The 23,078-nt window shown below is 36.7% G+C and overlaps 1 protein-coding gene and 1 pseudogene across 1 annotated transcript; one reads left to right on the top strand and one right to left on the bottom strand.

The window, feature by feature from the left end:
- Positions 1 to 3: 3 nt before the first annotated feature.
- Positions 4 to 5,574, bottom strand: LOC121048771 (annotated as a pseudogene).
- Positions 5,575 to 6,808: 1,234 nt separating this feature from the next.
- LOC112178470 (putative ankyrin repeat protein RF_0381) lies at positions 6,809 to 13,873 on the top strand. The gene is made up of 4 exons (XM_024316612.2): positions 6,809 to 7,439; positions 10,258 to 10,601; positions 12,108 to 12,608; positions 12,807 to 13,873. The coding sequence occupies exons 2-4, from the start codon at positions 10,289 to 10,291 to the stop codon at positions 13,871 to 13,873; spliced, it is 1,881 nt and encodes a 626-aa protein (XP_024172380.2). The 5' UTR covers positions 6,809 to 7,439; positions 10,258 to 10,288.
- Positions 13,874 to 23,078: the final 9,205 nt, after the last annotated feature.

The raw sequence follows: 23,078 nt of genomic DNA, 5'->3' as shown, positions 1-23,078 counted from the left end.
TTTACAGTTTTACTAGCTAGTCAATGTAAGATGGTAGTAGATCCTATGAGAACATCTTATGAATCCTATATCAATTTCAATTGTATTTAAATGGAATTTGGATTTTATTTAGGATGTTCATTGTTTGGTTAGAACTTGGAACATCATGCATATTATTGAGAATATGAAACTCACGGGAGAAAAAATAGACATTATCTATGAGTTTATAAGGATTTTGATTAACTTCATCCATATCACAGCGGGTTATTCCACGTGTGGATGCTTTGCGGCTACATGAGCTCCATGTCACCCAATATAACACATAGACAATTACTTTATTACATATATTATCCAGTTTCTTTGGGCTAGCTGTAAGTGTAGGCCTAACAAAAATCTCCAGTAAAAATTGTTGAAAAATCAAGGACCTGGTACTTCTCTGATAAGCATCAGATGCTCTCTTCACAATTTGAGTTTGCTAAAATCAACTTTTTTGACTGGATAGGTATATGCCACATAATTGATTTGTTGGCCCAAACCACTTAACTTTGTGAGCGTAGTTATCAAATCAACCTAAAAGAATCAATTTCCACCCAACAATGAGAACTGAGATGTTAACAAGAGAATGCAGATATCTAGTCCTAATTCCTTAGTAGTACATTTTCAGAGGTTACAAGAATCTTAAGATTTGGAAAAAGAGAAATTTATTTAGACATGCTGTCAATTGACATGGTGCAATACATATACAATCGATTTAGATAGTCTAACATGCATGTTATCTTGCAGATTGGGTTATCATTGATTAGCTAAGTATTGGGTTTGTTGGGTTTGTTTGAATGTATATTATGTATAGTAGTCTGGCAATATAAGAAATAATCTGGCAATATAAAATATCGTATATCTAGTAAGAGGACATTACTCTTATCAATCAGCATGGTTGATTTTACAACAATACTGTGTCACTTAAAAACTTGGCTGTGGGAGAGAATTACTACGGCACTGACCTCATAATCTGTTTCTGACACTGTTTCTCGGCTATGCTGATACTTCTGAACCCAGGGCAAAACTTCTGGATCAGTGGCTAATAAAGTTTCTGTGGCTATTCAGGACCCAAGAATGCAGACATAACAGCTAGCTGGGATAACAATAATGTCCGTATCAATGATCAATAATGGGGAATTTTCCAACAAACAATTAGAATAATCATGGCATTGATTTATGGAGCATTCAGAAATAAACATGTTAGGTTAAGCATAGCTCCTTGGCACCATTATTTCAATTCATACAATAACTAACATGTTTTCTTCTAAAATTTCACAAAATTCACAATGGACAGGTTTCTTTGGAGTGGATATCTGTTTCTTTTTGCTATTCATGGTTGAACATGCTGAAGAACTAAAATACATATGCAGCTAAATAATTTACAAAGAACCTGGAGGGGGCCAAAGCCAACGGCAGAAAACTTGTCTTTCATTTCTTGAACACTTGCTTTGTCCCACTGGGAAACCCTTCCCTCTCTTGGGTATCTGCCCTTCCAAAATTCCTCTCAAATAAGTCCCACTGTTGGCACAACAATGGTTGTAATTTTATGCCTTAACCCATAATTTTTTATAATAAGAAAAAGAATAGCTACTTATATGCAGAAGCATCTGTGTAGCTTAGCAAACAACTATGCCTACATCAAGCAACTTCACCATGTCATTTGGTAAGGCAGTGAAACTAATCATTCCAACAGTTGCATATTTGATAAAAGTGTACAACCACGCACTTTCAATATCCAGTTCTGTTCTACATATTAATGCATTAAAAATCAATATTCATAAACAGTTGTGAAATCAAACCTATAAGACTTGAGAGTACAAAATAAATCCTATGAGAATAATTGTCTTATCCATGATTGGCTAGTTCCATCGACCAATCAGTAACTGAAAACGAGAACATGGCTTACTGATAAATAAAGCATGACAATGTTCCATTTTAGAATTTGATTCTGGAAAAATAAAATAACAGACATCCTATGCCTATGAGATTATCTACTTACAGAAACATACACCATAACAAATGAAAATACTTGAAAGATATTCAAGTTCCAAGATGAGACACCAAAGAGCAGAGCTTCAATATCTTGGACTCTCTACACCGATTTGTCAAAACAAGACATGTTGAGCAGTAATAGTGCTTACGTAAACTTTCACTAACAAACCAAAGCTATCACTAATGATAAATGGGTTTAGATCAATCATGGATTTAAAAGACCTAGGTTAAATATACTCACATCAAGAGTATAACCATCATGGGTGAAAGGGAAATCATTTCCAGGGGTAGAAATTGCAAATTGTTGGGTTCACACACCACAAAACGAGTTGCATGAACATCCACTTGAAGAATAGAGCATTGGAATGTAAATCTGAGAGTTATCTCTCACCAAACTAAGACATGTGAGAATCATTCTTAACACAATTTCAACAAACCAAGAGTAGACCAAGAATTTACAATAAGAATTAACTAGATATATCAACCAAAATTTACTTCACCATGTGAAGCGCCAAGTATAATTATAAATAAATGGGTAACAATCTAATGGCACTTGTGATATCAGTTTGCAACAACAAATTTTGAGAACAAACCTGACCATTTGAACCATATGCAGTGTATAACAAATTGCCCTTCTCAACGTTTCCTCCACATTTGCGAATTGCAGAAGCTAGAAAGGTTTGCTTAATGGCACTTTGTGCTGCATAGAATGAAGGAAACTAAATTAAGGGTACCAGCCTCCTCACCCCCACCCATCCAACCACATGCACAACCCCACAATCTGTTCATCTTCCATGCATAAACCTATGCTAGATAGGTGATTTAACAACCTATAATGTATATACCTTGATACCAATTTAACAAACAAACAATCCCAGCTATGTCAATATCATGTGAATGATGCATAGTTCAAAATTTGTGATATCAAAAATGTAAACCTGCATAGCGCCGCCGCCCCCCCCCCCCCCCCCCCCCCCCCCCGGAATTCGAATCAATTTCGTTCTTTGCTTCCTCTACTAAATTCAAAGCACCAACAAGTCCCTTGTTTTCAGGTCTGCTGATCTCTGAGCTTCATGCAAGCAAAAATGGACAAGAAATTGATTGAGGGTAGCTTTTGTACAAGGATTTAAAACCAAATTGCACAGAAAGAAATAAAAAAGCGAGAAACTGAACTAATAAGCAATGATTTAGTGCAGGTTTGCATTTTCAATCCTTTTCCTTTCAGTTGGCACCCCTAACAAGCTCGAAACACAAATAGACATCCAGACGACGAACTAAAGGAACAATGGACAGATAAGGGAGACTGGGAGAGGACGAGCTACACAACATGATTGACGGATTCTTGTACCTGGTAGATGGAGAAACTAGTAAATGGCTCTTTCTCTAAGCAAATCATTTTACAAACATACCAAAGGTCATTAGGTTATTTCAAAAGAGCACATGTTTTTATTCTTATTTCATATTCATGTAATGGAAAGAAAATAGATAAGATAGAGGAAAGATCTGGATTTTCCTGAAATGGAAAGAAAATAGATAAGATAGAGGAGACCATATACAGAACATGGATGCATGATGAATCATCTAAATTGTGAATGGGATCTAAAAATATAGGATACCGTATTGCAGAGAAAGAAAAGAGGATACAACAAACAGAAACTGAAACTAATATGCAATGATTTAGTGCAGGTTCACATTATTTTCAACCCTGTTCCTTTCAGTTGGCATACCTAACAAGCTCTACACACAAATAGACATCCAGACAATGAACTAAAGGAACAATGGACAGATAAGGGAGAGGATGAGCTACACAAACATGAATGATGGACTCTTGTACCTGATAGATGGAGAAACTAGTAAATGGGTTTGTCTCCAAACAATTTGATGAACTGTATTTTCTTATTTCCCCACCATAACCATGAAATTCCAACAAATAAAACCAAGAAGCCTACACTTACACCTGTAAATAATTGAAAATTCATTGATTTTAATAATTTTGTTTTGTATATTTTGTCATATATTGTTTAGAGGTATAGGATGGTTGTTAACTTGTTATGTTTTCCTAGTTGATCAGCATGCTTTATAGGTTTTGATGCTTCTCCCCCTTAATTTGTTGTTGCAGTTTTTCTTATGCAATAAAAAAAATTTGAGCAGAAAGGTTTCTCACACACAGTGACACACACACACACACACACACACACACACACATATATATATATATATATTCATTCTGTTTTTATTAACTTTTTAAAGAAAAAGCTTCTGTGCATGTGTGTGTGTATTCATCCTCTTTTTACTAACTTTTTAAAAGAAATTGGAACCAAAAATAGTTCAGGTAGATAATTAAATTGGTGTCCAAAATTACTGTCTACCAAAAGCTTAGGTTAGAATTTTAGGCTATGGTCATAGGATGATGCAAATACATGGTAGTATGGAAGTACACATACCCAATAGAACAATAAGCAGGGGATCGTCCTTCACGCAAATTTTGTCATTCATGCGGTCATGTTTGTAACCTTTGTGACATGAACAAGAGTAATTTCCTGGTGAATTTGAGCACTTTCCATGCTGGCAGAGGTTTGGAGCCTTGCACTCATCAATATCTGAAATGGAAGATAGGAAAGGAATATATCACAAATCAATTAATTTGGTGAAATTGCAATGTTGCATATATATTAGCTGAACGCTTGAGCATGTAAACTAAAAATAAAAGATCACCTTGGCAACCATCTGGATGGTAAGGGTTTCCTTCGTAACCAGGCAAGCATTGGCACAAGTAACCTATGGACCCATTGTCAGGCCTGTTGAAGCACCTGCTTTTAGCCTTGCAAGCGAAATCCTTCCTCTTTTGAGCTTCATCACAGGGGTCTTTGTCTTTCCCAATTGCCCAATTAGCAACCAGTGGAATCTGTTCAGTGTTGTTCAATTCATCAAAACTCGCACGGGAGAAATTGAAATGGCCTTGCTCTGCAATGAAGGCGTAGCCACAGGGGTTAAAGTTCCATATACCCGAATGGAGACAAACCCATTTACTAGTTTGTCTCCAAACTAGTAAATGGAGAAACTAGTAATGGATTTTCCATTACTCAGTTGCTTGCATCGGCAATTCCTTCTTACACAAACAATCTGGTAAAGGGTTAACATATATAGAAGGGTTCTTCTGAACGGAACCTTTCTGTGCCCCTGGTTCCTGAAATGGGACCTTTTCTCTTCCGCGGGTTGCCCTGCCTGTGCATAACCAACATCACCAGCAAAGTCAGATTTTTGAAAAGTGGGGACACCCATCATGTAATAGATTTGAGAACAGGAGGTTGTTATTGCTGAATGTCCTTCAAAGTACACAATAACGAGAAACATGGGCTAAAGTGATGCTGGTCGGACTTCAGAGGTTTTGGTGAGAGATTACATACCGTCTCCTGTGCAATTCAATAACTCGATTTGATAAATTTTCACCTTCTTTGAGGGGTCCCTGCTCGAGTTTGTCAATCAGACGAACAAGTGCTTTTCTGATGAAATCAGAGAAAGCAGAAAAACAGACTCAGTTTTTGTACAGGACATCATTTCTCAAAACTTCTTTCAAGTGCTTTATATTCATTTGACCCGTTTTAAAATGCTTTTATATTAGTCAATATTTTTAGTTAATTTAAAATTGCTTTTTTTAGGTCTCCGAAATACAATCTCAAATAGACCTTAAGATGAGTTGGACTAGGCAACACACTCATCTAGCATGCCAATAGTTCCTTCGAATTGCCTATATATCTAGGTATGTGTTTCCCAGTGCTGGGTATAAGAAAGTTTTGTTCTAAGCCACTCTCTACAAGTAGAAATATAGCCCCAGTAGACTAGCAGACACAGACCGTGAAGCTTTTGTGGGTGTATAAGCCTCATTTGAGCGATAATTTTGAATTCTTAACCATCTGAATATCTCACCAAGTGCTAGTGAAGCTTTTGCAATTTTTCATGGCATGCTGCATCTCTGTTTTGATACGGCCATATGGGGGTTTGTAAGTGACGCTTAGGGAGGGATTGAAAGGTTTGGCAAGTCACGATCAGCTGACCGACCTCAATCAGGAAGGGTGATTTTAGATGAAATCAGGGAGTTCGATCACAAAAATTGTTGGGAGTCTGGAGTTCACAAAATTAGTGGTCTTCAATTGGTCGGTGAGGTAACCCTTTGGTCACTGATTGATTGGTAAGATAATTGGTTCATCGGTGAAAATGCTGATTAGGCGGTTGTGGAATCATCACAATGTGGTGAATGGTGATAGGGTTTGTAAGTAATGTTGCCAGTCAGTTGTTGAGATAGCCAGATCGACAACCAGTTGGTCGGGGGGATTGCCAGTTTATTGATCGGCAAGGTTGTGAAATCTTGCCAATCAGTTGGGTCTACGCGCCGGGGCATTTTAGCCTAAAATTTTGAAAACCTAGCCCAGTCGGACATGACCCGGACCGTTCGATCCGGACTGATAAGTTATAAACTTCGAACTAGCCTTGGGCTTTGAACATTCAAGCCCGCCAAGCCCAATAATGACACACTAACATTGGTTCTCTTATAGGTTGTGACATGTGGCAACTCATTCCCTTTTTTTTTCTTTTTCTTTTTCTGGCCTTTTTTTTTTGGTTTGATTCCTTTCTTTTTCTTTTTTCTTTTTATATGAGTCTAATTCCTTTCTTCAAAGACTTGGTTTCTTTTTTACATATTAAAAGATTAGATATTGATCTGATTCTGCAAATTTGGTGACTCTTTTAATTTTTAAATAGTGAGAATGTGGACTTACATCCTTTGGGAACAATTCTTCTTAACTGTAAGAGGCCGATGAATCAACTTGATATTCTGCTCCTCAAGCATATACGTGCTGAGGGGAACGTGGTAGCAGGTATTCTTGCCAAAGAGAGCATGCAGCATGCAGCATGCTTCTGGAGTTCTGGGATTTGTACTTTTCATAGACCTCCTAGTCTAGTTATGGAAGCTTTGCTTGACGATATTCTAGGTGTCTCTAGACCTAGGCAAGTCTGTAAAAGCCATCTTGGCTAGTTTGTTTGTTCTTGTTTGGGTTTTTTGCCTCCACTGTACCCAGGAAAAAAAAATGACTCTGATTCGTTTCTTCCTTCAAATCGTTTCTTTTTTTATTAGAGTTGATTCCTTTCTTCCTTGAAAGACTAAATTTTGTGTATAGGGAATGGTACAACCTTCTTTTAACGACCGGTATAACAAGCTAAAGTGACCTCTACGAGCAACACTTCGACCAGAATTGTGATCCCTAGTTCTCTGTCTTCTAAGAATTCTACCAAATCCCTAAACCAAAAAAACCCCCCAATTCATCTTCAGCTCTTCTTTTCAAACTCTCAATCTTCCTTGCTTCCTAGGAGCTTTGCCGCCGGTGGATTTGCGAGCAACCTGCTTCTTACCAGCTATTTCTTCAGATCGAGAAGTAAGTTTTCAGAGAAAGCAAGAGAAGAAAATTTGGGCTTGGACTATCATTTGTGTTGTATATTGGACATGGATATAAATTAAGATTAGAGTTTGCAATTATGCAGATTCATTGCAATTCTGCAGTTATTTTTTCAGTCATTTTTATTTGATAAGCATATTAAGTCGGTTCGATTAATTAGTTTCCATATTTTATTTTCTGTTAGTTAGTACGAGTTTTTTTTTTTTTTTGGACGAATTAGTATGAGTTTATCAGGTTCATTAAATTTCGATTGAGTTTTAAAATGAAATAGTTTTGCCTATTTTCATATCTTTAAGCTAGCTGTAGTTGTAGAGTGTAGGCCAAAAACAGTCTTTATAAGAGTATTGTTCTTGGAAGAGAGCAAGAGACATTAATGTTTTCACAGTCAATTAAGTTTGATTGATGAAGTTCATGGAATTTGCTGCTGTTTTTTGTCCTCCCGTTCGTATATCAAAGGTTCTTTGGTGACTATGATTGAGCTGTTTCATGGTACTTTGGTCTTTTGGTGTGTCCGTTTTCAGTGCTTTTGGACTACACTTATTATAATAAACTTTATTTTAATTGTTTGTCGGTGATACTTTTTTCTTCATTCGGAGTCTTTCTCATTGAGTTTTATCCGAGTAAGTTTTTAATGAGCCACCATCATTTGTGTTGTGTCTTATAGAGTAAGTTTTAGAGGAGAAGTGAAGATATTTTTCCACTTCTCTTATTTTATGGTTTTAAGTATGTATTTTTGTGAGTTACACAACGTTTAGTAGTGAATGAGATTTTATTTTTTGGCTTTCATATTAGATTGTTGGGTGTCATTGTTGACACTCTGGTACTTATATCTTCTATACTTGTATCTCATGTGAATAAAATTTCACATTCACCTCTTAAAAATAAATATAAGAGTACTGATGTTCATGGAAAGCTATTATTTATAATTAGGGTTCTAGAGATTATTAATCAAGTCTTGCCCAAGTATTTTTTAATTGCTGAATCTTTTTATTGTAGGTGAACATGCATAAAGATAGACAGTCTTCCGCTCGAGAGAGGATCCTCTCCTGAGCTAGTTTCCTAGCTGAGCTTCCTGACCTTTTCATCTCATTCGGCCACGTGTCCAAAAACACATCTAATGGCTCACATCTACTCCTGACCATACCTCATCTCCTCTCCCTCACTCTTGCAAATCGATCTTATTTTCCCAGAACCCAATTTGAGGCACATGTTCTCTCTCTCTCTCTCTCTCTCTCTCTCTCTCTCTCTCTCTCTCTCTCTCTCTCTCTCTCTCTCTCTCTCTCTCTCTCTCTCTCTCTCTCTCTCTCTCTCTCTCTCTCTCATCTGCTATGCCTTGAAGCCTCATCAAACTCCATGTTGTTGCATCTGCTCCAGCTTCGAATTCCCATTCACAGCCACTTAGAAAATCAAATAAAAAAACAAAGCCTCATCAAACCCAGGTCTCGAAAGAAAAACCTCAAAAGATTCAATTTTCATCTTCTATTTCTCAAAAGATTCAATTTTCATCTTCTATTTCTTAGAGATTCCGGTTGATATTTAATTGAAAATACAACCTTAATTTGGTCTGGGTACTTGGGTAAGAAGAGAAAAGAGTGAATGCCAACGCTGAATGCTAATGGATTAAACTGAACGATTATAATTTTACCAAAGTTTTGATTTGATTTGATTTTGATGAGGGCCTGAGGTTCAATCTCAGATTTGACCAAGAAACTGGTTTCTTTTCTCAGAAACAGAAACAAATCAAATCAGAATGAGATTTGGGTAAGACCCAGGCACCGGTTTTAACCAAGCTTGAGATTTTGCTGAGGTTCAATCTCAGTTACCAAAGTTCCTGAGATCTGAATGATTGTTTTTATTTTTTGGGTCTGTATGAAATTGAAGAGAGCAAGGAAGAGAAAAAAAAATCAGAATGATCAAGAAGAAAGAGATAGGTGGAGGACTGGAGTTGATTAAGACGAAGAAGAAGAAGAAGTAGAAGAAGAAGAAGAGAGAGAGAGAGCAGACACTAAGAGAATGAGAATGTTTTGGTTTGGTTACAGCCGTTGGATTAAGCTGCAAAAAATAAAATAAGTACAATATAAAATAGGAGCCGTTGGATGTGTTTTTGAACACGTGGCGGAGCAAGATGGAAAGGTCAGGAAGCTCAGCTAGAAATCTAGCTCAGGAGAGGATCCTCTCCCCTTCCGCTCACATGCTTTGCATGTGTAATTTTTTATTTTTATTTATTATATTAATGAGATGAAAATAGAAGTTATTTGAGAAAAAAGAAAGTGGTAAGTTATTTGAGTTATACGCAGTTATTGCAGACATGGGTAGCTAACTTTCTAAAAAAATATTTTCTTTTCTTTTTCATATAATTTTTTATTTTGCTATCTATCATATGGTGTTAGCTCAGTGGTTCGAGCACCCACTACCTATGTACGAAGTCATAGGTTCGAGTCACCATGGTTTCAGGAGTGAAACCCTTTGATTCTCTTTAGAAAAAAATAAAAAAATAAAAATAAAAATATGGTACCCAATTATTAAAAGTTACTTAAAATTAATATAAAATCTAAGGGTTTTATTGCCATTTCACATCCACTCTGGCTAACAAAGAATATAGATGAACATCAGTTTTCATCTATAAATTAGAAGTGTGCATACTATTGAGGAGCATTTTGGAATTCACGAACACTTTCTAAAGATTTCTATGTTATATATCGAAAGTTAGTTCTACTTGGTTTCAATTTAATTATTTGCCGAAATATTTAACTAATATATGCGCTCTTGACCTAAATTAACCATGGACTAATTGCAGATTATCATGGCAAGTGCTGCAGTTGTCCCGAATGCGATTATACCTCAATTTCTCAACCATACTAATTATAAACATTGGAGTCTGTGGGTCAAAACGTACTTATTGTCTGAAGACCTCTGGGACGTTATCGAACCCACCACTGAGATTCATAAACTACAAGAAAACAATGGTGAACAAGACAATGATGGTGAAAAAAAATAAGGATTGGACAAGGAAGAATGCGAAAGTGTTGCATATAATTCTGAATTCATGCGGGAGTGATATGTTCTCTCTTATCTGTGAAATTAGCAGCGCACAAAGTGCCTGGGAGGCTTTGGAAAAAGGATGCAAGGAAAAACAAAAGGGTAATGCTCTATTGGTCAGATGAACAATGTTCAACTTTAAAATTTTATACCAAATTTCAGGTATCATCATCACTTTTAATTTAATATTTTTCAGCATAATTAAGTTCTTTAAAAAAAAATCAATTACAAAAATTGCTATTAAAATTAATATAGATAGAGAGTTTTTATTGAGACTTCCAAATTTTCTCTCTAGACTTCCTATGCTCCACCTCCATTTTTCTTTTTAAACAACAGATTCTCACTATGCCTCCCTTAAATTACTAACACAGCCTTATTCATATAGTTTATACAAAAAACATAGAAATTTTGTAATACATAGAAACTTGAGGTGAATTTACTCACCATAGCTCTATGCAATAATTTTTCTTTACATATATTATTTCTTCCTGTTTTTTGGCTGATTTTCCATTTTTGTTGAACCTCCATGACGTTTTATCTCTAAAGCTAAACTATTAATTGTCTACAAACCCAATTGAAGGTGTTCCTAACACAATTTTTTTTTTTTTGGTGGTGTTTTGACTCATAAAGGTCTTTTTTTTTGTCTTATGTGCCTAGGGCATGGATCAAAATGCTCATTTAATCAATTATATTCATGCAGATAAATGTTAGTGTATAAATTAGTATAGTTTTTCATGGGTTACTTGCATATCTATCTGGTCAATGTTCTACATATTGAGAACTTTGAAGTTGAGTATTCACTTCAATAAACAATATTGTTTCTATATAATAAACATTGAAGTAGTTATGTCCGTAACATGTCTAGCGTCATGAATTTAAAAAGTAATTGTTGTATAAATTAGATGAAAATAGGGTTTGTCATTTGTAAATTAGTGACGCAGTCGGATTTATAACTAGGTTTACCAGCAATAAACCTAAGCAAAAGATTCTGGAGTCCACCAGAGATAAAAGAGAAGATCTCTATTTTATTGATTAAAAGATGAAAAATGCGTTCTGCAGCCGCAAGAAATAAGAGAAAAGTACCCTAGGGCGACTAACAACGAAACCCTAAGGCCCATGGATAAAAACGAAAACAATCCAAAAATAACTAAGAAAACCAAAAACGGGTAAAATAGAAAAATACCGTTTTGAGGCCCTAAACGATCCCAAAAGCCCGAAAAATGCTACAGTTCATGGCAAAGCGATGAGTCTTGTTTCTGGCGCGATTCCCTTTCCGGAAAGGTAAGGTGCGTCCCAATCAGACACCGAACTGCCATTTCCTGTCTACTAGTCACTTTTCGTTTTCCTCCTTTAGCACGGTCTAACTGTTGCTCAAATTGAGCCGCCATCCTCTCTGCATCAATTAGGAGGTGTAGAGAAATTATTGTTGTCTATGAATTGTTGTCCATAATAGTAATTTTATTTTAGGATAAATAAGTAATTTGATAATTCAATAATTCAAAAAGAAGAGATGTCAATTGAGGGAATTTAGATGTCCCAATAGAAAAACTCATATAAATATCGCAGACATCCATATATTATTAAAGTTAATGTCAAGTCTTCTTGCAGCTGAAAACGATGCCAAGGAAATCGAGCGCTACATACCCTTCTCTAACTTTGTGATAAATGGTGATTGGGAGAATGCAAAGGAGTGTCTTACAAAACTTCCAGATGCAATAACAGCAAGATACCAATTTGGAGCCACAGCCCTTCATATAGCAGCCGGGCAAGGGCACCTGCATATCTTGAAAGAGTTGGTCTTGCTGATGGGACAAGATGATTTACAAACTAAAAACGCTTATGGTTACACAGCTCTTCATGTAGCATTCTTCAACGGGCGCTTTGACATTGTTAAAGAGCTGTTGCCCCTGATGGGAGGAGTAAAAGACTGCCATGGTAACACGGTTCTTCACATGGCATTAATTAGGCAGCAACCACACACTGTAGAGTGGATGGTGAAGTTAATGAAAAGAGAAGACTTGGAATTAAAAAACAACGATGGTTCTACAGCTCTGAACATAGCAGTCAAGAAGGGGAATGTGTCTACTATTAAAGAGTTGCTGCCGCATGGTATTATTACGAATTTGACTTCATTAATTTATAGTATTGACATCACATATTTTTTTTCTAGTTTGTTTCTCTTGTTAATGAAATTTGCCCTTTTCCAAGTTAAGTAATAAGTTATAATTAAACAGAAGATATGATGCAATTATAATTAAATGATCGATGTATGGTTAAATAATTCAAACTTCATTCATTTATTGGCAGATGATGACTTTGACCGTTATATACCGTTTACTAATGCTGTAATTGACGGTGATTGGAATAATGCAAACTATTGTCTTAGAGATCTAGATCCCTACAGGGCAGTAAGAGCAAGAGATCCAAGAGATGGAAATGAGAACACGGCTCTTCACTTAGCAATCAAGCATGGGCATGTGGATATTGTGAAAGAGTTGGTGTCGTTGATGACACAAGAAGATTTGGAAGTGAAAAATGCTGATCCTTCCACGGGTAATTTAAATGCAGACCTCAGTGAACGAGCAGTCGTCGAAATGGCTAAGTACATGGTTGAACAGAATGAGATACTGCTTGCCCGTGTTTTAGAACTAGAGAATGCTTTTGGAGATACACCTCTTCACGAAGCAGTCAGTAAGGGGGATATGTCTATTGTGGAAGAATTGGTACCTTCGATGAGACAAGAAGGTTTTGAAATAAAAAATAATAATGGTTTTACAGCTCTTCACCAAGCAGTCATGAACGAAAATGTGGATATTGTGAAGATTATAGTCCGGCGGATGAGGCGAGAAGGTCTGGAAGTAAAAGGTGCTCTTGGTTACACAGCACTTCACCAAGCAGTGGAGATGGGGAATATGGGGATTGTGAAAGAGTTGGTATTGGTGATGAGACAAGAGGGTCTTGAAGTAAAAAACGACGCGGGTTCCAATGCTCTTCACCTTGCAGTCATGGAGAATAAGAATATGGACATTGTGAGAGAGTTGATGTCGTTGATGAGACCACAAGCGATGGAAATAAAAAATGGTGAAGGTTTTACAGCTTTAGGTTGTGCTATGGAGCTACCCGCCATAGATGGAGACATTTGGGAAATGGCTAAATTCATGGCTGGAAAGAACAAAAAAGTATTTGGCATGCGCTCGGGTAGAGACATTCCAGTTGTATGGGCTGCTGGCTGGGGCAAGTGGAAATTAACTCAGTATCTCTATTTCGTCACTCCTCGTGAAGCTCTAAACGGGTTTGACGGCGCTCATTTTATTACTATTGCTATTGAACGTCTGAAAGCGCTCGGTAAGGGTGTTTTAAATATCATTAATTAATTATTGATAATTGAAATATATATACGAAAGTGAAATTCACACTTCTCATTTTACAATTCACATTCTATATTTTTTTTTTTAGTAATCGAACTTTTGTCTTTAGTTACTTGAATTTTGTCTCATCAAAATTTCAACCAAAAAAAGAAAGAATAAGTATGGATTGTAAAATAGAGAGTATGAATTTTATTCCCCTACTTATAATTCTTCTAATTTTGTTCACTCTACATTAGATTTGGCATGGGATTTACTACAACTTTTCCCAAGACTGTCAATACATCCCTCAAACGTCTCTCCTATTTACGCATTGGCTTGTGCACATTATGCATTCTTCAGTGGAGTGCGACTCACATTCTGGCAATCATGGATATACAATAGTTAATACATATTTTCTTCTTTTGTGATCTTTATTCATTCATTCTCTTTTTCTATTGAACATTCTTTCCTACATTTCATATCTACACACACACACACACTCACTCTTGTTCACATACTCAGTTGTGCTCAACAATAGGTGAAGTGTGTGTGTATATATAGGCCATTCTAGTAAAGGATCTTTTTTGCCATGTTAAGGATCGCCTATGGGACTCACTTTTCAATTATATACTGGCATCTTAACAGTCCAATTTTCAAGTCTCCATCAATAGATCACTCATGCAAATTTTCAGCCAAATCGATAATTGTTAAGATATCCAAATAGATCAAATAAATGGATGAACTAAATCTATTTGAACCGTACATATTCATAATAATAAATCACGATGATAAATATCTTAACGATTTTTAATTTAGCTGAAAATTATATAAGTAATCTACTCATGGAGACCTAAAATTCTAATGGTCAAAGACAGAATTCCTCAGTAAGGATCGAGGGCTTATACACACACATGTAATGAAGGAATTTAGAAGAAGCATATAATGATTTTGTTCTCCATTCTCTTCTTAATAGGGCTACGCATTCAACCGCCAAATGATTTAAATATGCATGAGACTTATGCAGATTTTCCAAACTTTGAAGATGATCAAGGTAATCAAAGGAATCTCATTTTCTCAGGTACGTTGTGAGCCAAAAGTCTCAAAACTTTGATTCAGAACTACATATTTCATATTTTTATAAAAAAAGCTACATATTTCATATGTTATATATATCGTCACTACAAAGAGTCAATCAAATTGAAAATTCATTAGTCAACCAATTATAAGAAATAAATGCATGGCTTCGATTCACGGGAAGGTGTTCATTTATTGGATACACTTATTTAGAAAGTCTGGCACCTGTAAGGATGCCAAAAGGTTCAGAGAAGTATTAACATTATAAGCTTTGAATTGGGGGTGACAATCGATCGTGTCATGTCCTGTCAATATACTGAACATGTGGTAAAATGCAAACGTACACAACCCGACTCAATTAATAAATGTGTCGAATTTGGAATCCAAAAGGATCACACAACTCAATTGGTAAAAACGTCATGCTAGCATAAATTATATTTGGCCGATTTACACATAAAAGTAAATTTTATCAACCCACTTGATCCATTTTAAGTTATAAGAGCGCATAGCATATGACTATATAAAATCTTGCCAAGTACCCCTTGTGAATGAATGTACGGAATTTATCATAGATTTGATATATCCTCTTCCTGTTTCTTTTTCTTATTTTCCTACATTAATTATGCTTTTTGTTATCGTGTGCCAATCTTGAACATCTTTGACTAACAATGTTGAATTTGAAATGCAGACATGAGTTGGTTCACAGAACCTCTTACGGGTCTCTCTAAATTATTGGGTATGCTTCATCCACGTTTTTTCCTTTGTTCAAGCTTGGAATATAAAACCTAGCCTGTTAATAATGTTGTTCTAGTTGTCAACACAGGAATCAATGACATGTATAAAATGAAATCGGTTCATCAAAAAATCATTAAGATTCTACGTTTCATGTGTGAAGTGACCAGAGATGGCAATCTTACGGATGGGGAATTACTCAAGGTGGGGACATCAATTTTCAAAGCTGTAGAAGGAGGGAATGTTGAATTTGTTTCTCATATATGTGCAGTAAATCCGAAACTCCTGGATCACAGCATAGACGGAGAAAGATATGGAAACATATTTCAATGTGCCGCTAACTGTCGTCAAGAAAAGATTTATAGTCTTATATATGGTCTCAAGCAGGAAAAAAGAGATAGATTGACAAGGATGTCGATGGGGAAGGAAAGCAACGGTACTATGCTACACAGTGTAGCAAATTTATCCCCACTTTCACAATTGACTAATATTCAAGGTGCAAGTCTGCAAATGCAAAGAGAACTACATAGGTTTAAGGTTAGATTCTCATCATAATTTATGTATACGCATTTCTTTTCTGATTTTCTTTCTTTTTATATTTAAAAAATTAGATGCGAAAAATATTATACATAATTGTCATAATGGATTGAAAGTTCGAAAATTTATCTTTTAGGCAAGATCATCTTTGCTAAAATAAGTGAAACAAGAAATCATCTAGAATACTGATTGGGAATTTTATGTCTATCCATTTGTTTGGCACTGTTAAAATTCTAAAAGATTTTCTGAATTGGCTAGTCTTCTTCACAGATCTTTTAATATTTGTATGGCTTAATGTATGTGTTTTTATCATTCTAATGTGATTGCACAATGAGTTTGATAGTAATCTCTTATATATAACTTTCGATAAATTCTTACATAGGGCAAACGTACCACATAACGGTGGGGTAGTCCAATCAAAATCCAGAAAATTTTAAGTGTATTTCAAAACTATCCTTACTTTATTAAAGTACACTACTAGAAAAACAGGTCCTTTCACACGGATGAATTCTGTGTAAATACATTGAAATACACACGGAAATCTGTGTGAATGAGTAGTTTCACACAGTACAGTCACGGATTCACAACTTGTACGTGTTGCGAGCGTTGCTAAATCACTTTCACATGGAAAGTTTATCTGTGTGAGCTATATTAGGTGGGTCCCGTATGAATCCCAATTATATTAACTTCCAAATTTCCAAATTATAATTAATCTTTATATTTCAGAATAAATGTATTACAATTATTCATATTTAGATACTTATTTTAAATTCCTCCGTTTATTCTCAATTATAGTCATAGTTGTTCTTTTTGTTCTTGGGGATATGATCATTTACCCAATTTCAGCTTAAAAATTGTCCACTTGCTCCACTAACAGTTTTTTAACCCTATTTACCCAAAACACTCTAAGAGCTTATTTCCCTAATACCCAATTAATTCTTTTGTTATTCTTTTTATTTATTTTTGGGACTTTTTTGCCCTCTCCTTCTTTCTCACTTAGAGAGAGAAGTCATCCTCCACCTTGCTGTGCTCCGGTGACCAGTGGTCGGCTGCGGTCTCCGGCGACCGGTGACCGGAGTCCGGCGTCTGATTTTATTACCCCCCAATAATACCCAGTAATCATATTATTGCCCCCCAATAAACATATTATTGCTCCCCAATAACAAGGGTATTGAGGATCAATAATTAGTGAAAAATGAAAATATTTATAATTTTGAAAGTTTTTGTAGGTTTATTCAAATAAATAATCTTATTATTGCCCCGTAATAATCTTATTATTACCAATAATAATTTTATTACCCTCCAATAATCATATTATTGACCCATAATAGACATGCATAACTCCTCGATAAAACCTTTTTTTTTTTCTTTCTTCTTTCCTCTTTCCATAGACATGTATAAGCCTTATGCCATATTTAACCAAAAAAAAAAAATCCAACAGAACGATGCGTCTGAGCGACGTTGAAGAGTCAACGTGTGAGAACTTGGAGAACAACGCTCTGAGAACTTCAAGCCTAGACCCGAACTTAGAGAACGACGCCGTCTGTGCGATGTTGAAGTGTCCGAGCAAAGCCCAGACCCGAACTTAGAGATGGAGCTAGCTTCGAAGCGTCGCCTCTATCCAGATCGCCTCTGTCCGGGAAAGGAAAGCAGTAAGGGAAAAGCAGCGTCGTCGGCATCACTCAGCCTCACCGTGTTACCGCAGTCTCCGTCGCCATCAGGATCTGAACCTGCACCGCCAAATCGATGGGGATGTTCCTCGCCGGAAAGAGATGAGAGAGAGAGAGAGAGAGAGAGAGAGAGAGAGAGAGTCTGCAGCTGCAGAGAGAGATAGAGGAGAGATTTTTTACTTAGTTGAAGGTTGAAATTGTCATTTAACACTAAATTGGATAAATGAGGTTAAAAAACTCTTAATGGAGTAAGTGGGCAATTTTGAAGCTAAAATTAGGTAAGTGGTCACGGCCCCTTTGTTCTTCATGGTGATTCTGCAGAACTTGAAAGGTTGTTCTTCATGGTCATTCTCCATATCTTGAAGGAATAATCTTGAGATCCAACCTGTGTTATGTAGAGATTGAGTCTTTGTTTGCATCCAATGAATTTCTGCAAGACAATCCTAGTAAAATTAGCAAATCGATCCAAGAACGTGTTCAACAGCCACAAAGAGGCATTTATTTACTTGTAGATCTAAGACCACAAAACTCAACCACAACCCAAAAATAATATCTTCAACAGAAGTCAAACAAATCAACACCACCCAAAACCCAATCAACCAATTCAGAGAGAAACACGTACCAGATGCAAAGGGAATTTGACATTCCTGACCAGAGCCGAAGTGATAACCCAAATCTCTCAATCTCCCAAAAAAGACTATTTCTTCGTTTGCCCATAAGGGATATTAGAGAATAAGATAGAAAACAAAGACTTCCAGAGATCCACTTAAGATCAATGAAAATTGATGTGTTCAACATCCACACAGATGCCCTTACCTGCAGATCTAAGATCCATGCAAGTAATACAAATTGAAATCAGTTGAATCTGAAAATCAAATTAACCAAAACATTTGGAAGTTCCGGAAAATGGGAGACTCATAATCAATTGAAAAGTTTTCACTTCATGAGTACCTTGAGTTTTTGCTGGAAATTTGGAGTTGATGAGATGCTGATCTGGAAATCTGGAGGTCGTCCATCCCAGATTGGCCATTATTCTGCAGATCATGTCCTTGGGCTTTTCCGGGCTCCGAACCCGAAGCAGCTGCCTGGGTCTAGGGGTTTGCGGGTCGGGTGGGGATTTAGTTAGGGTATAGGTGGAGCAGATCGAAGAGTCGGAGGAGGGTGAGGGATTGGGTGTTTGAGGGCCATTGGGAGGGTTTAGAGAGAGAAATCATGGTGAATGTGGTCTTGGGTTTTTGGTGAGGATAAATGAGAACGCGTCTAAAGTCTAACTTGAATTAATGAAGATAAATGGGAATTTTGGGAAAGTTATTGATAAGGATTCACAGTTTCACACGGATTTTTGTGTGAAACATGAACACATGAAGCCTGCAATAAATAGTGTGTCAGATATAAATAAACATTCATAAATTGTGTAATTAATTTGCCTTTTGTTTTATTTTGAAGTATGATTCACATGGATTTCTGTGTGTGAACATTGAAGTTATTTTTATATTTTAATACACTCACACGGAAATCTGTCTTTAAATGTAGATATTAATGCAACTATTCTGACACAATGACAGGAATCTCTGCTCTCTTAAGTCTAATCAAACACATTCACACGGATATTTGTGTGAAATATCGGAGAAAAAAAAATTAATATATTACATTTTTACCCTCAGTAAGATATGAAATAGTCTATTTCAAATGTTTTGACACAGATAAGTGTGTGAGTACACAGTTATTCACACGATTTTCTCTCCGTGTGAATCTTTGTGTGAACAAAATCCGTGTGTGATGGCCTCTTTTTCTAGTAGTGGTAAATGCTCAAAATGCCTTGGAGTCAAAATCGTGGATAGCATATGGGGGATAGAATGAGAGGGACTCCGAAACTTGCGGAGCGACCCAGGAAGGCGAAACCTAGGTTTCGTGATAGCGACGGGGAGGCTCGTGCTCTCCAGACCGGGCAATGGCGAGGCAACGGCGGCGCGAACTTGGAGAGATCATGGTTTCTCCTGTAGCGACGCTGGGGTCTCGATCAAGGATTTCGAGGGCTCCGGTTGAAGAGATTCTCAACTGAGGGTGAGGTTGTGACCGCGACTTTGAGGATCTGATTGGAGTGGAGACGATTGTGTTGACGCCTGCAGATGTCTGGGCGGTGGCAGCGTTGCTCGATGTCTTTAGTTGTGTCAGGCTGGGACGTCCTCCTCTCAGGCTACCGGGATGCAAGTGTGCCATGCTTTGTGGTGGCAATAGGTGGACCGAGGCGAGTCTCTCAAGCGCTGCCGGTGCCTGGGCCGGGTGGGATGTTAGAGGTCAGCAGGGGCGGATCCAGGATTGAAAATTTGGACAGGCTGGGATTTCTTCAACAAAAAAAAAAATATATATATATATATATATATATTATAGAGAATCTCGACGGTGCGAGAGAATTTTATTAATTTAAGAAAAATATACACCTAGTCAAGGGGGGACGTAGTGAGCTTTACCCCTCAAATGCATATCTTTACAAAACTAAAAAACAAAATCAATAACAAAATAAACGTGCAATGCAATACAAGAACCTAAACTAACTAAATCTAACTCTACGAGTTCCACAAGCTTCAAACTCTTTGATCACTGATTCATTGTCAATAGATTCAGCATATTCCTTCTCAATATGAATGACCATACAATCACCAAGAAACTCATCTTCCATGAAACCGCTTGACAGTTAATCAATTAATCAACTTAATCAAACATTCAAACCCACTTCATCAACACATTATCTCCAGTCCGATCATCCACTTAATCTCCAGTCAGATCATCCACTTAATCAATTAATCAAACATTCAAACCCACTTAATCAATTAATCAAACATTCAAACCCACTTACCCACATCACATTTAACCCACAGTCCATAACAATTAAACAATAAAATGTTAAATTGCAGATTTGCATACCAGATTTTCAGAATTCCAGACGATGAGACGAAGATGAGTTCAATCCATGAAATCTTCATTCTTCAATGAGTTCAACCCATGAAATCTTCACCTGAATACAACCTAGGAACATGAATTTCACATCAATCCTTAAACCCTATAAATTGCCCCAAATTGGATTGATTCAATTAATTAAACAAAATCTTACATTGAATCATTGCCCCAATTAATTAAACAAAGTCTCGAAGAATCGAAGTCGAGTTAGTCGACTAGTAGAGTGAACGGGCTTGGGCTGGAGTTATAGACAATACCCAACTAAAAAATATATATATATACATCTAGTTTTTTTTTTTTGCCCAAAATCTTGCGACGGGCTTTAGCCCGCCCCACTTACATACTGGATCCGCCCCTGGAGGTCAGTGCAGTGAAAGGCTGTGGACAAGAAGTTCCGACTGATTTGACCGGGCTAGTCTTTGGGCAGAAGACTGGGCCTAGGGCAAGACCTGGGCCGAAGGCAATGATTGGGCTCAAATCTGAAAGTGGGGGCTATATGCTGCAGACTCTCAAGAATAGCCCGAGGAGCAACCTGATGCCTGGGTTGTTGGCTACTGAGGAGGCAGCAGAAGGTGCTGGTTCCAACCCTACGGGGAAGGGACTTGCGCTCTCCTAAGTCCTCCAAGCTTTTAGATATTCTGGATTCAAGCCTTTTGAAGTATGGGTAATTTCTATAAGCTTTTCTAAAATGTTTCTAGTTGATATTTGTACCACAATTGCGTGATTGGCAGATTAAAATAGATGAATATTTTTTCCTTAGGGAGCGAGGTTATTCTTGCATAGATTAGGCTTGCTATTCAGCGAGCGTCCCCTTAGACTTTAATGAGTTTAGTGGTGGCTTAGATAGGATATCCGGTTTGTCCCGGGATTTCTTATGTAAGTTATGTTAGACTCTGACCTGTTTTCATGGTTTGATTACTAATGAAATCAATCCTTTTCAAAATTAAAGTAAATGCTCAAAACACCTATCTGCATGTGCACTGATTGGTCAGCCCTACCAAACACGTGGTACGTTTGCCCTACGTAAGAATTTCTCATAACTTTATCGTGTAGATTGACTTCATAGCATAGACTTGTTAAGAGTAATTTCACTAAATTAATAATCACCTCTTTGAAGAGCAACCAAACTGATTACCTCTTGGTCAGTAAATTGTGTAAAAAAATTACAATTTGTCGGACAAAACTTGAATGAGAAAGTACTAATGATCATCTTTTGCTGGATTTGGTATTGGTCAAATGACTAATGCTGCAAATTCTGAACTGGATTCAGAATCCACCTCCCCTTCTACATATTATGCAGTCTGAACTGTCTGATGCATTCTCTGCTCCCCCATGAGGGGTTTGTTAATGTATTTTCTTTCTTTTGTACAGTTATAGGTTCTCTAGTGTATCGTTTACCGTTAAAGAAAAAAATGGCTAAGAGATTGAATGGGGATGGATGAGGTGGTTTGCTCAAAAGAGTTCACATATTTCAAATTTGAAGATGATTTTTTTCTTTTTTTCTATCAATGAAGATGATCTTTTAACAGAGGCCTAAACGATATTTGATGATAAATATAAAAAAGGTTAATTGGATTGTGCGACTGACTATCACCTTGGCGAATGATATGTTTCATTTTGTTTGCATTGAGATGTGAGGTTTGCTTTACGAGTGTATACTATCACGGGCATCAGCATCCATGTCAATAATTTTGGGGTTGACATTCGTATAATATAGTAGTTGGTAAATGCCTAAATGGTAACTTTTTATCTTCTGTTGGGGTTAACTTTTTTTTTTTTTTTTCCTGTTTTGATTTTGGTTCATACGCTGAAAATCTGTAGTAAATGAAACATAATTATCTCATATTTTATAATTCAGTCTATTCAGTAAAATGTAGGAAGATTTTTGTGGTCATTTTTTTATCTCCGTTTAATGAAATGCAGGAAGTTGAGAGTATTGTTCCTCCTGACCTACACAACTACAGGGAACATGTAGATAACTTGACAGCTCGTCAACTATTTACCAAGAGTCACGAGAAAATAATGGAAGAGGCAGAAAAATCAGTGAAACAAACGGCAAGTTCTTGTACAGTTGTAGGTTCTCTCATTGCTACCATGATCTTTGCCGCAGCATTCACAGTTCCTGGTGGAAACAATGATAATACAGGCATCCCCATGTTCATACAAGAAAAACTATTTCTAATTTTTATAGTTTCAGATACTCTATCACTTGTGTCTTCAACAACTTCAGTGATTATATTTTTGGGACTCCTTACATCGCG

This window comes from Rosa chinensis, chromosome 7 (genome assembly GCF_002994745.2).
Source record: "Rosa chinensis cultivar Old Blush chromosome 7, RchiOBHm-V2, whole genome shotgun sequence".
NCBI lineage: Eukaryota > Viridiplantae > Streptophyta > Magnoliopsida > Rosales > Rosaceae > Rosa > Rosa chinensis.
Note: the sequence above shows the minus strand (reverse complement) of the source record. Positions and strands in the feature narration are given on the sequence as shown.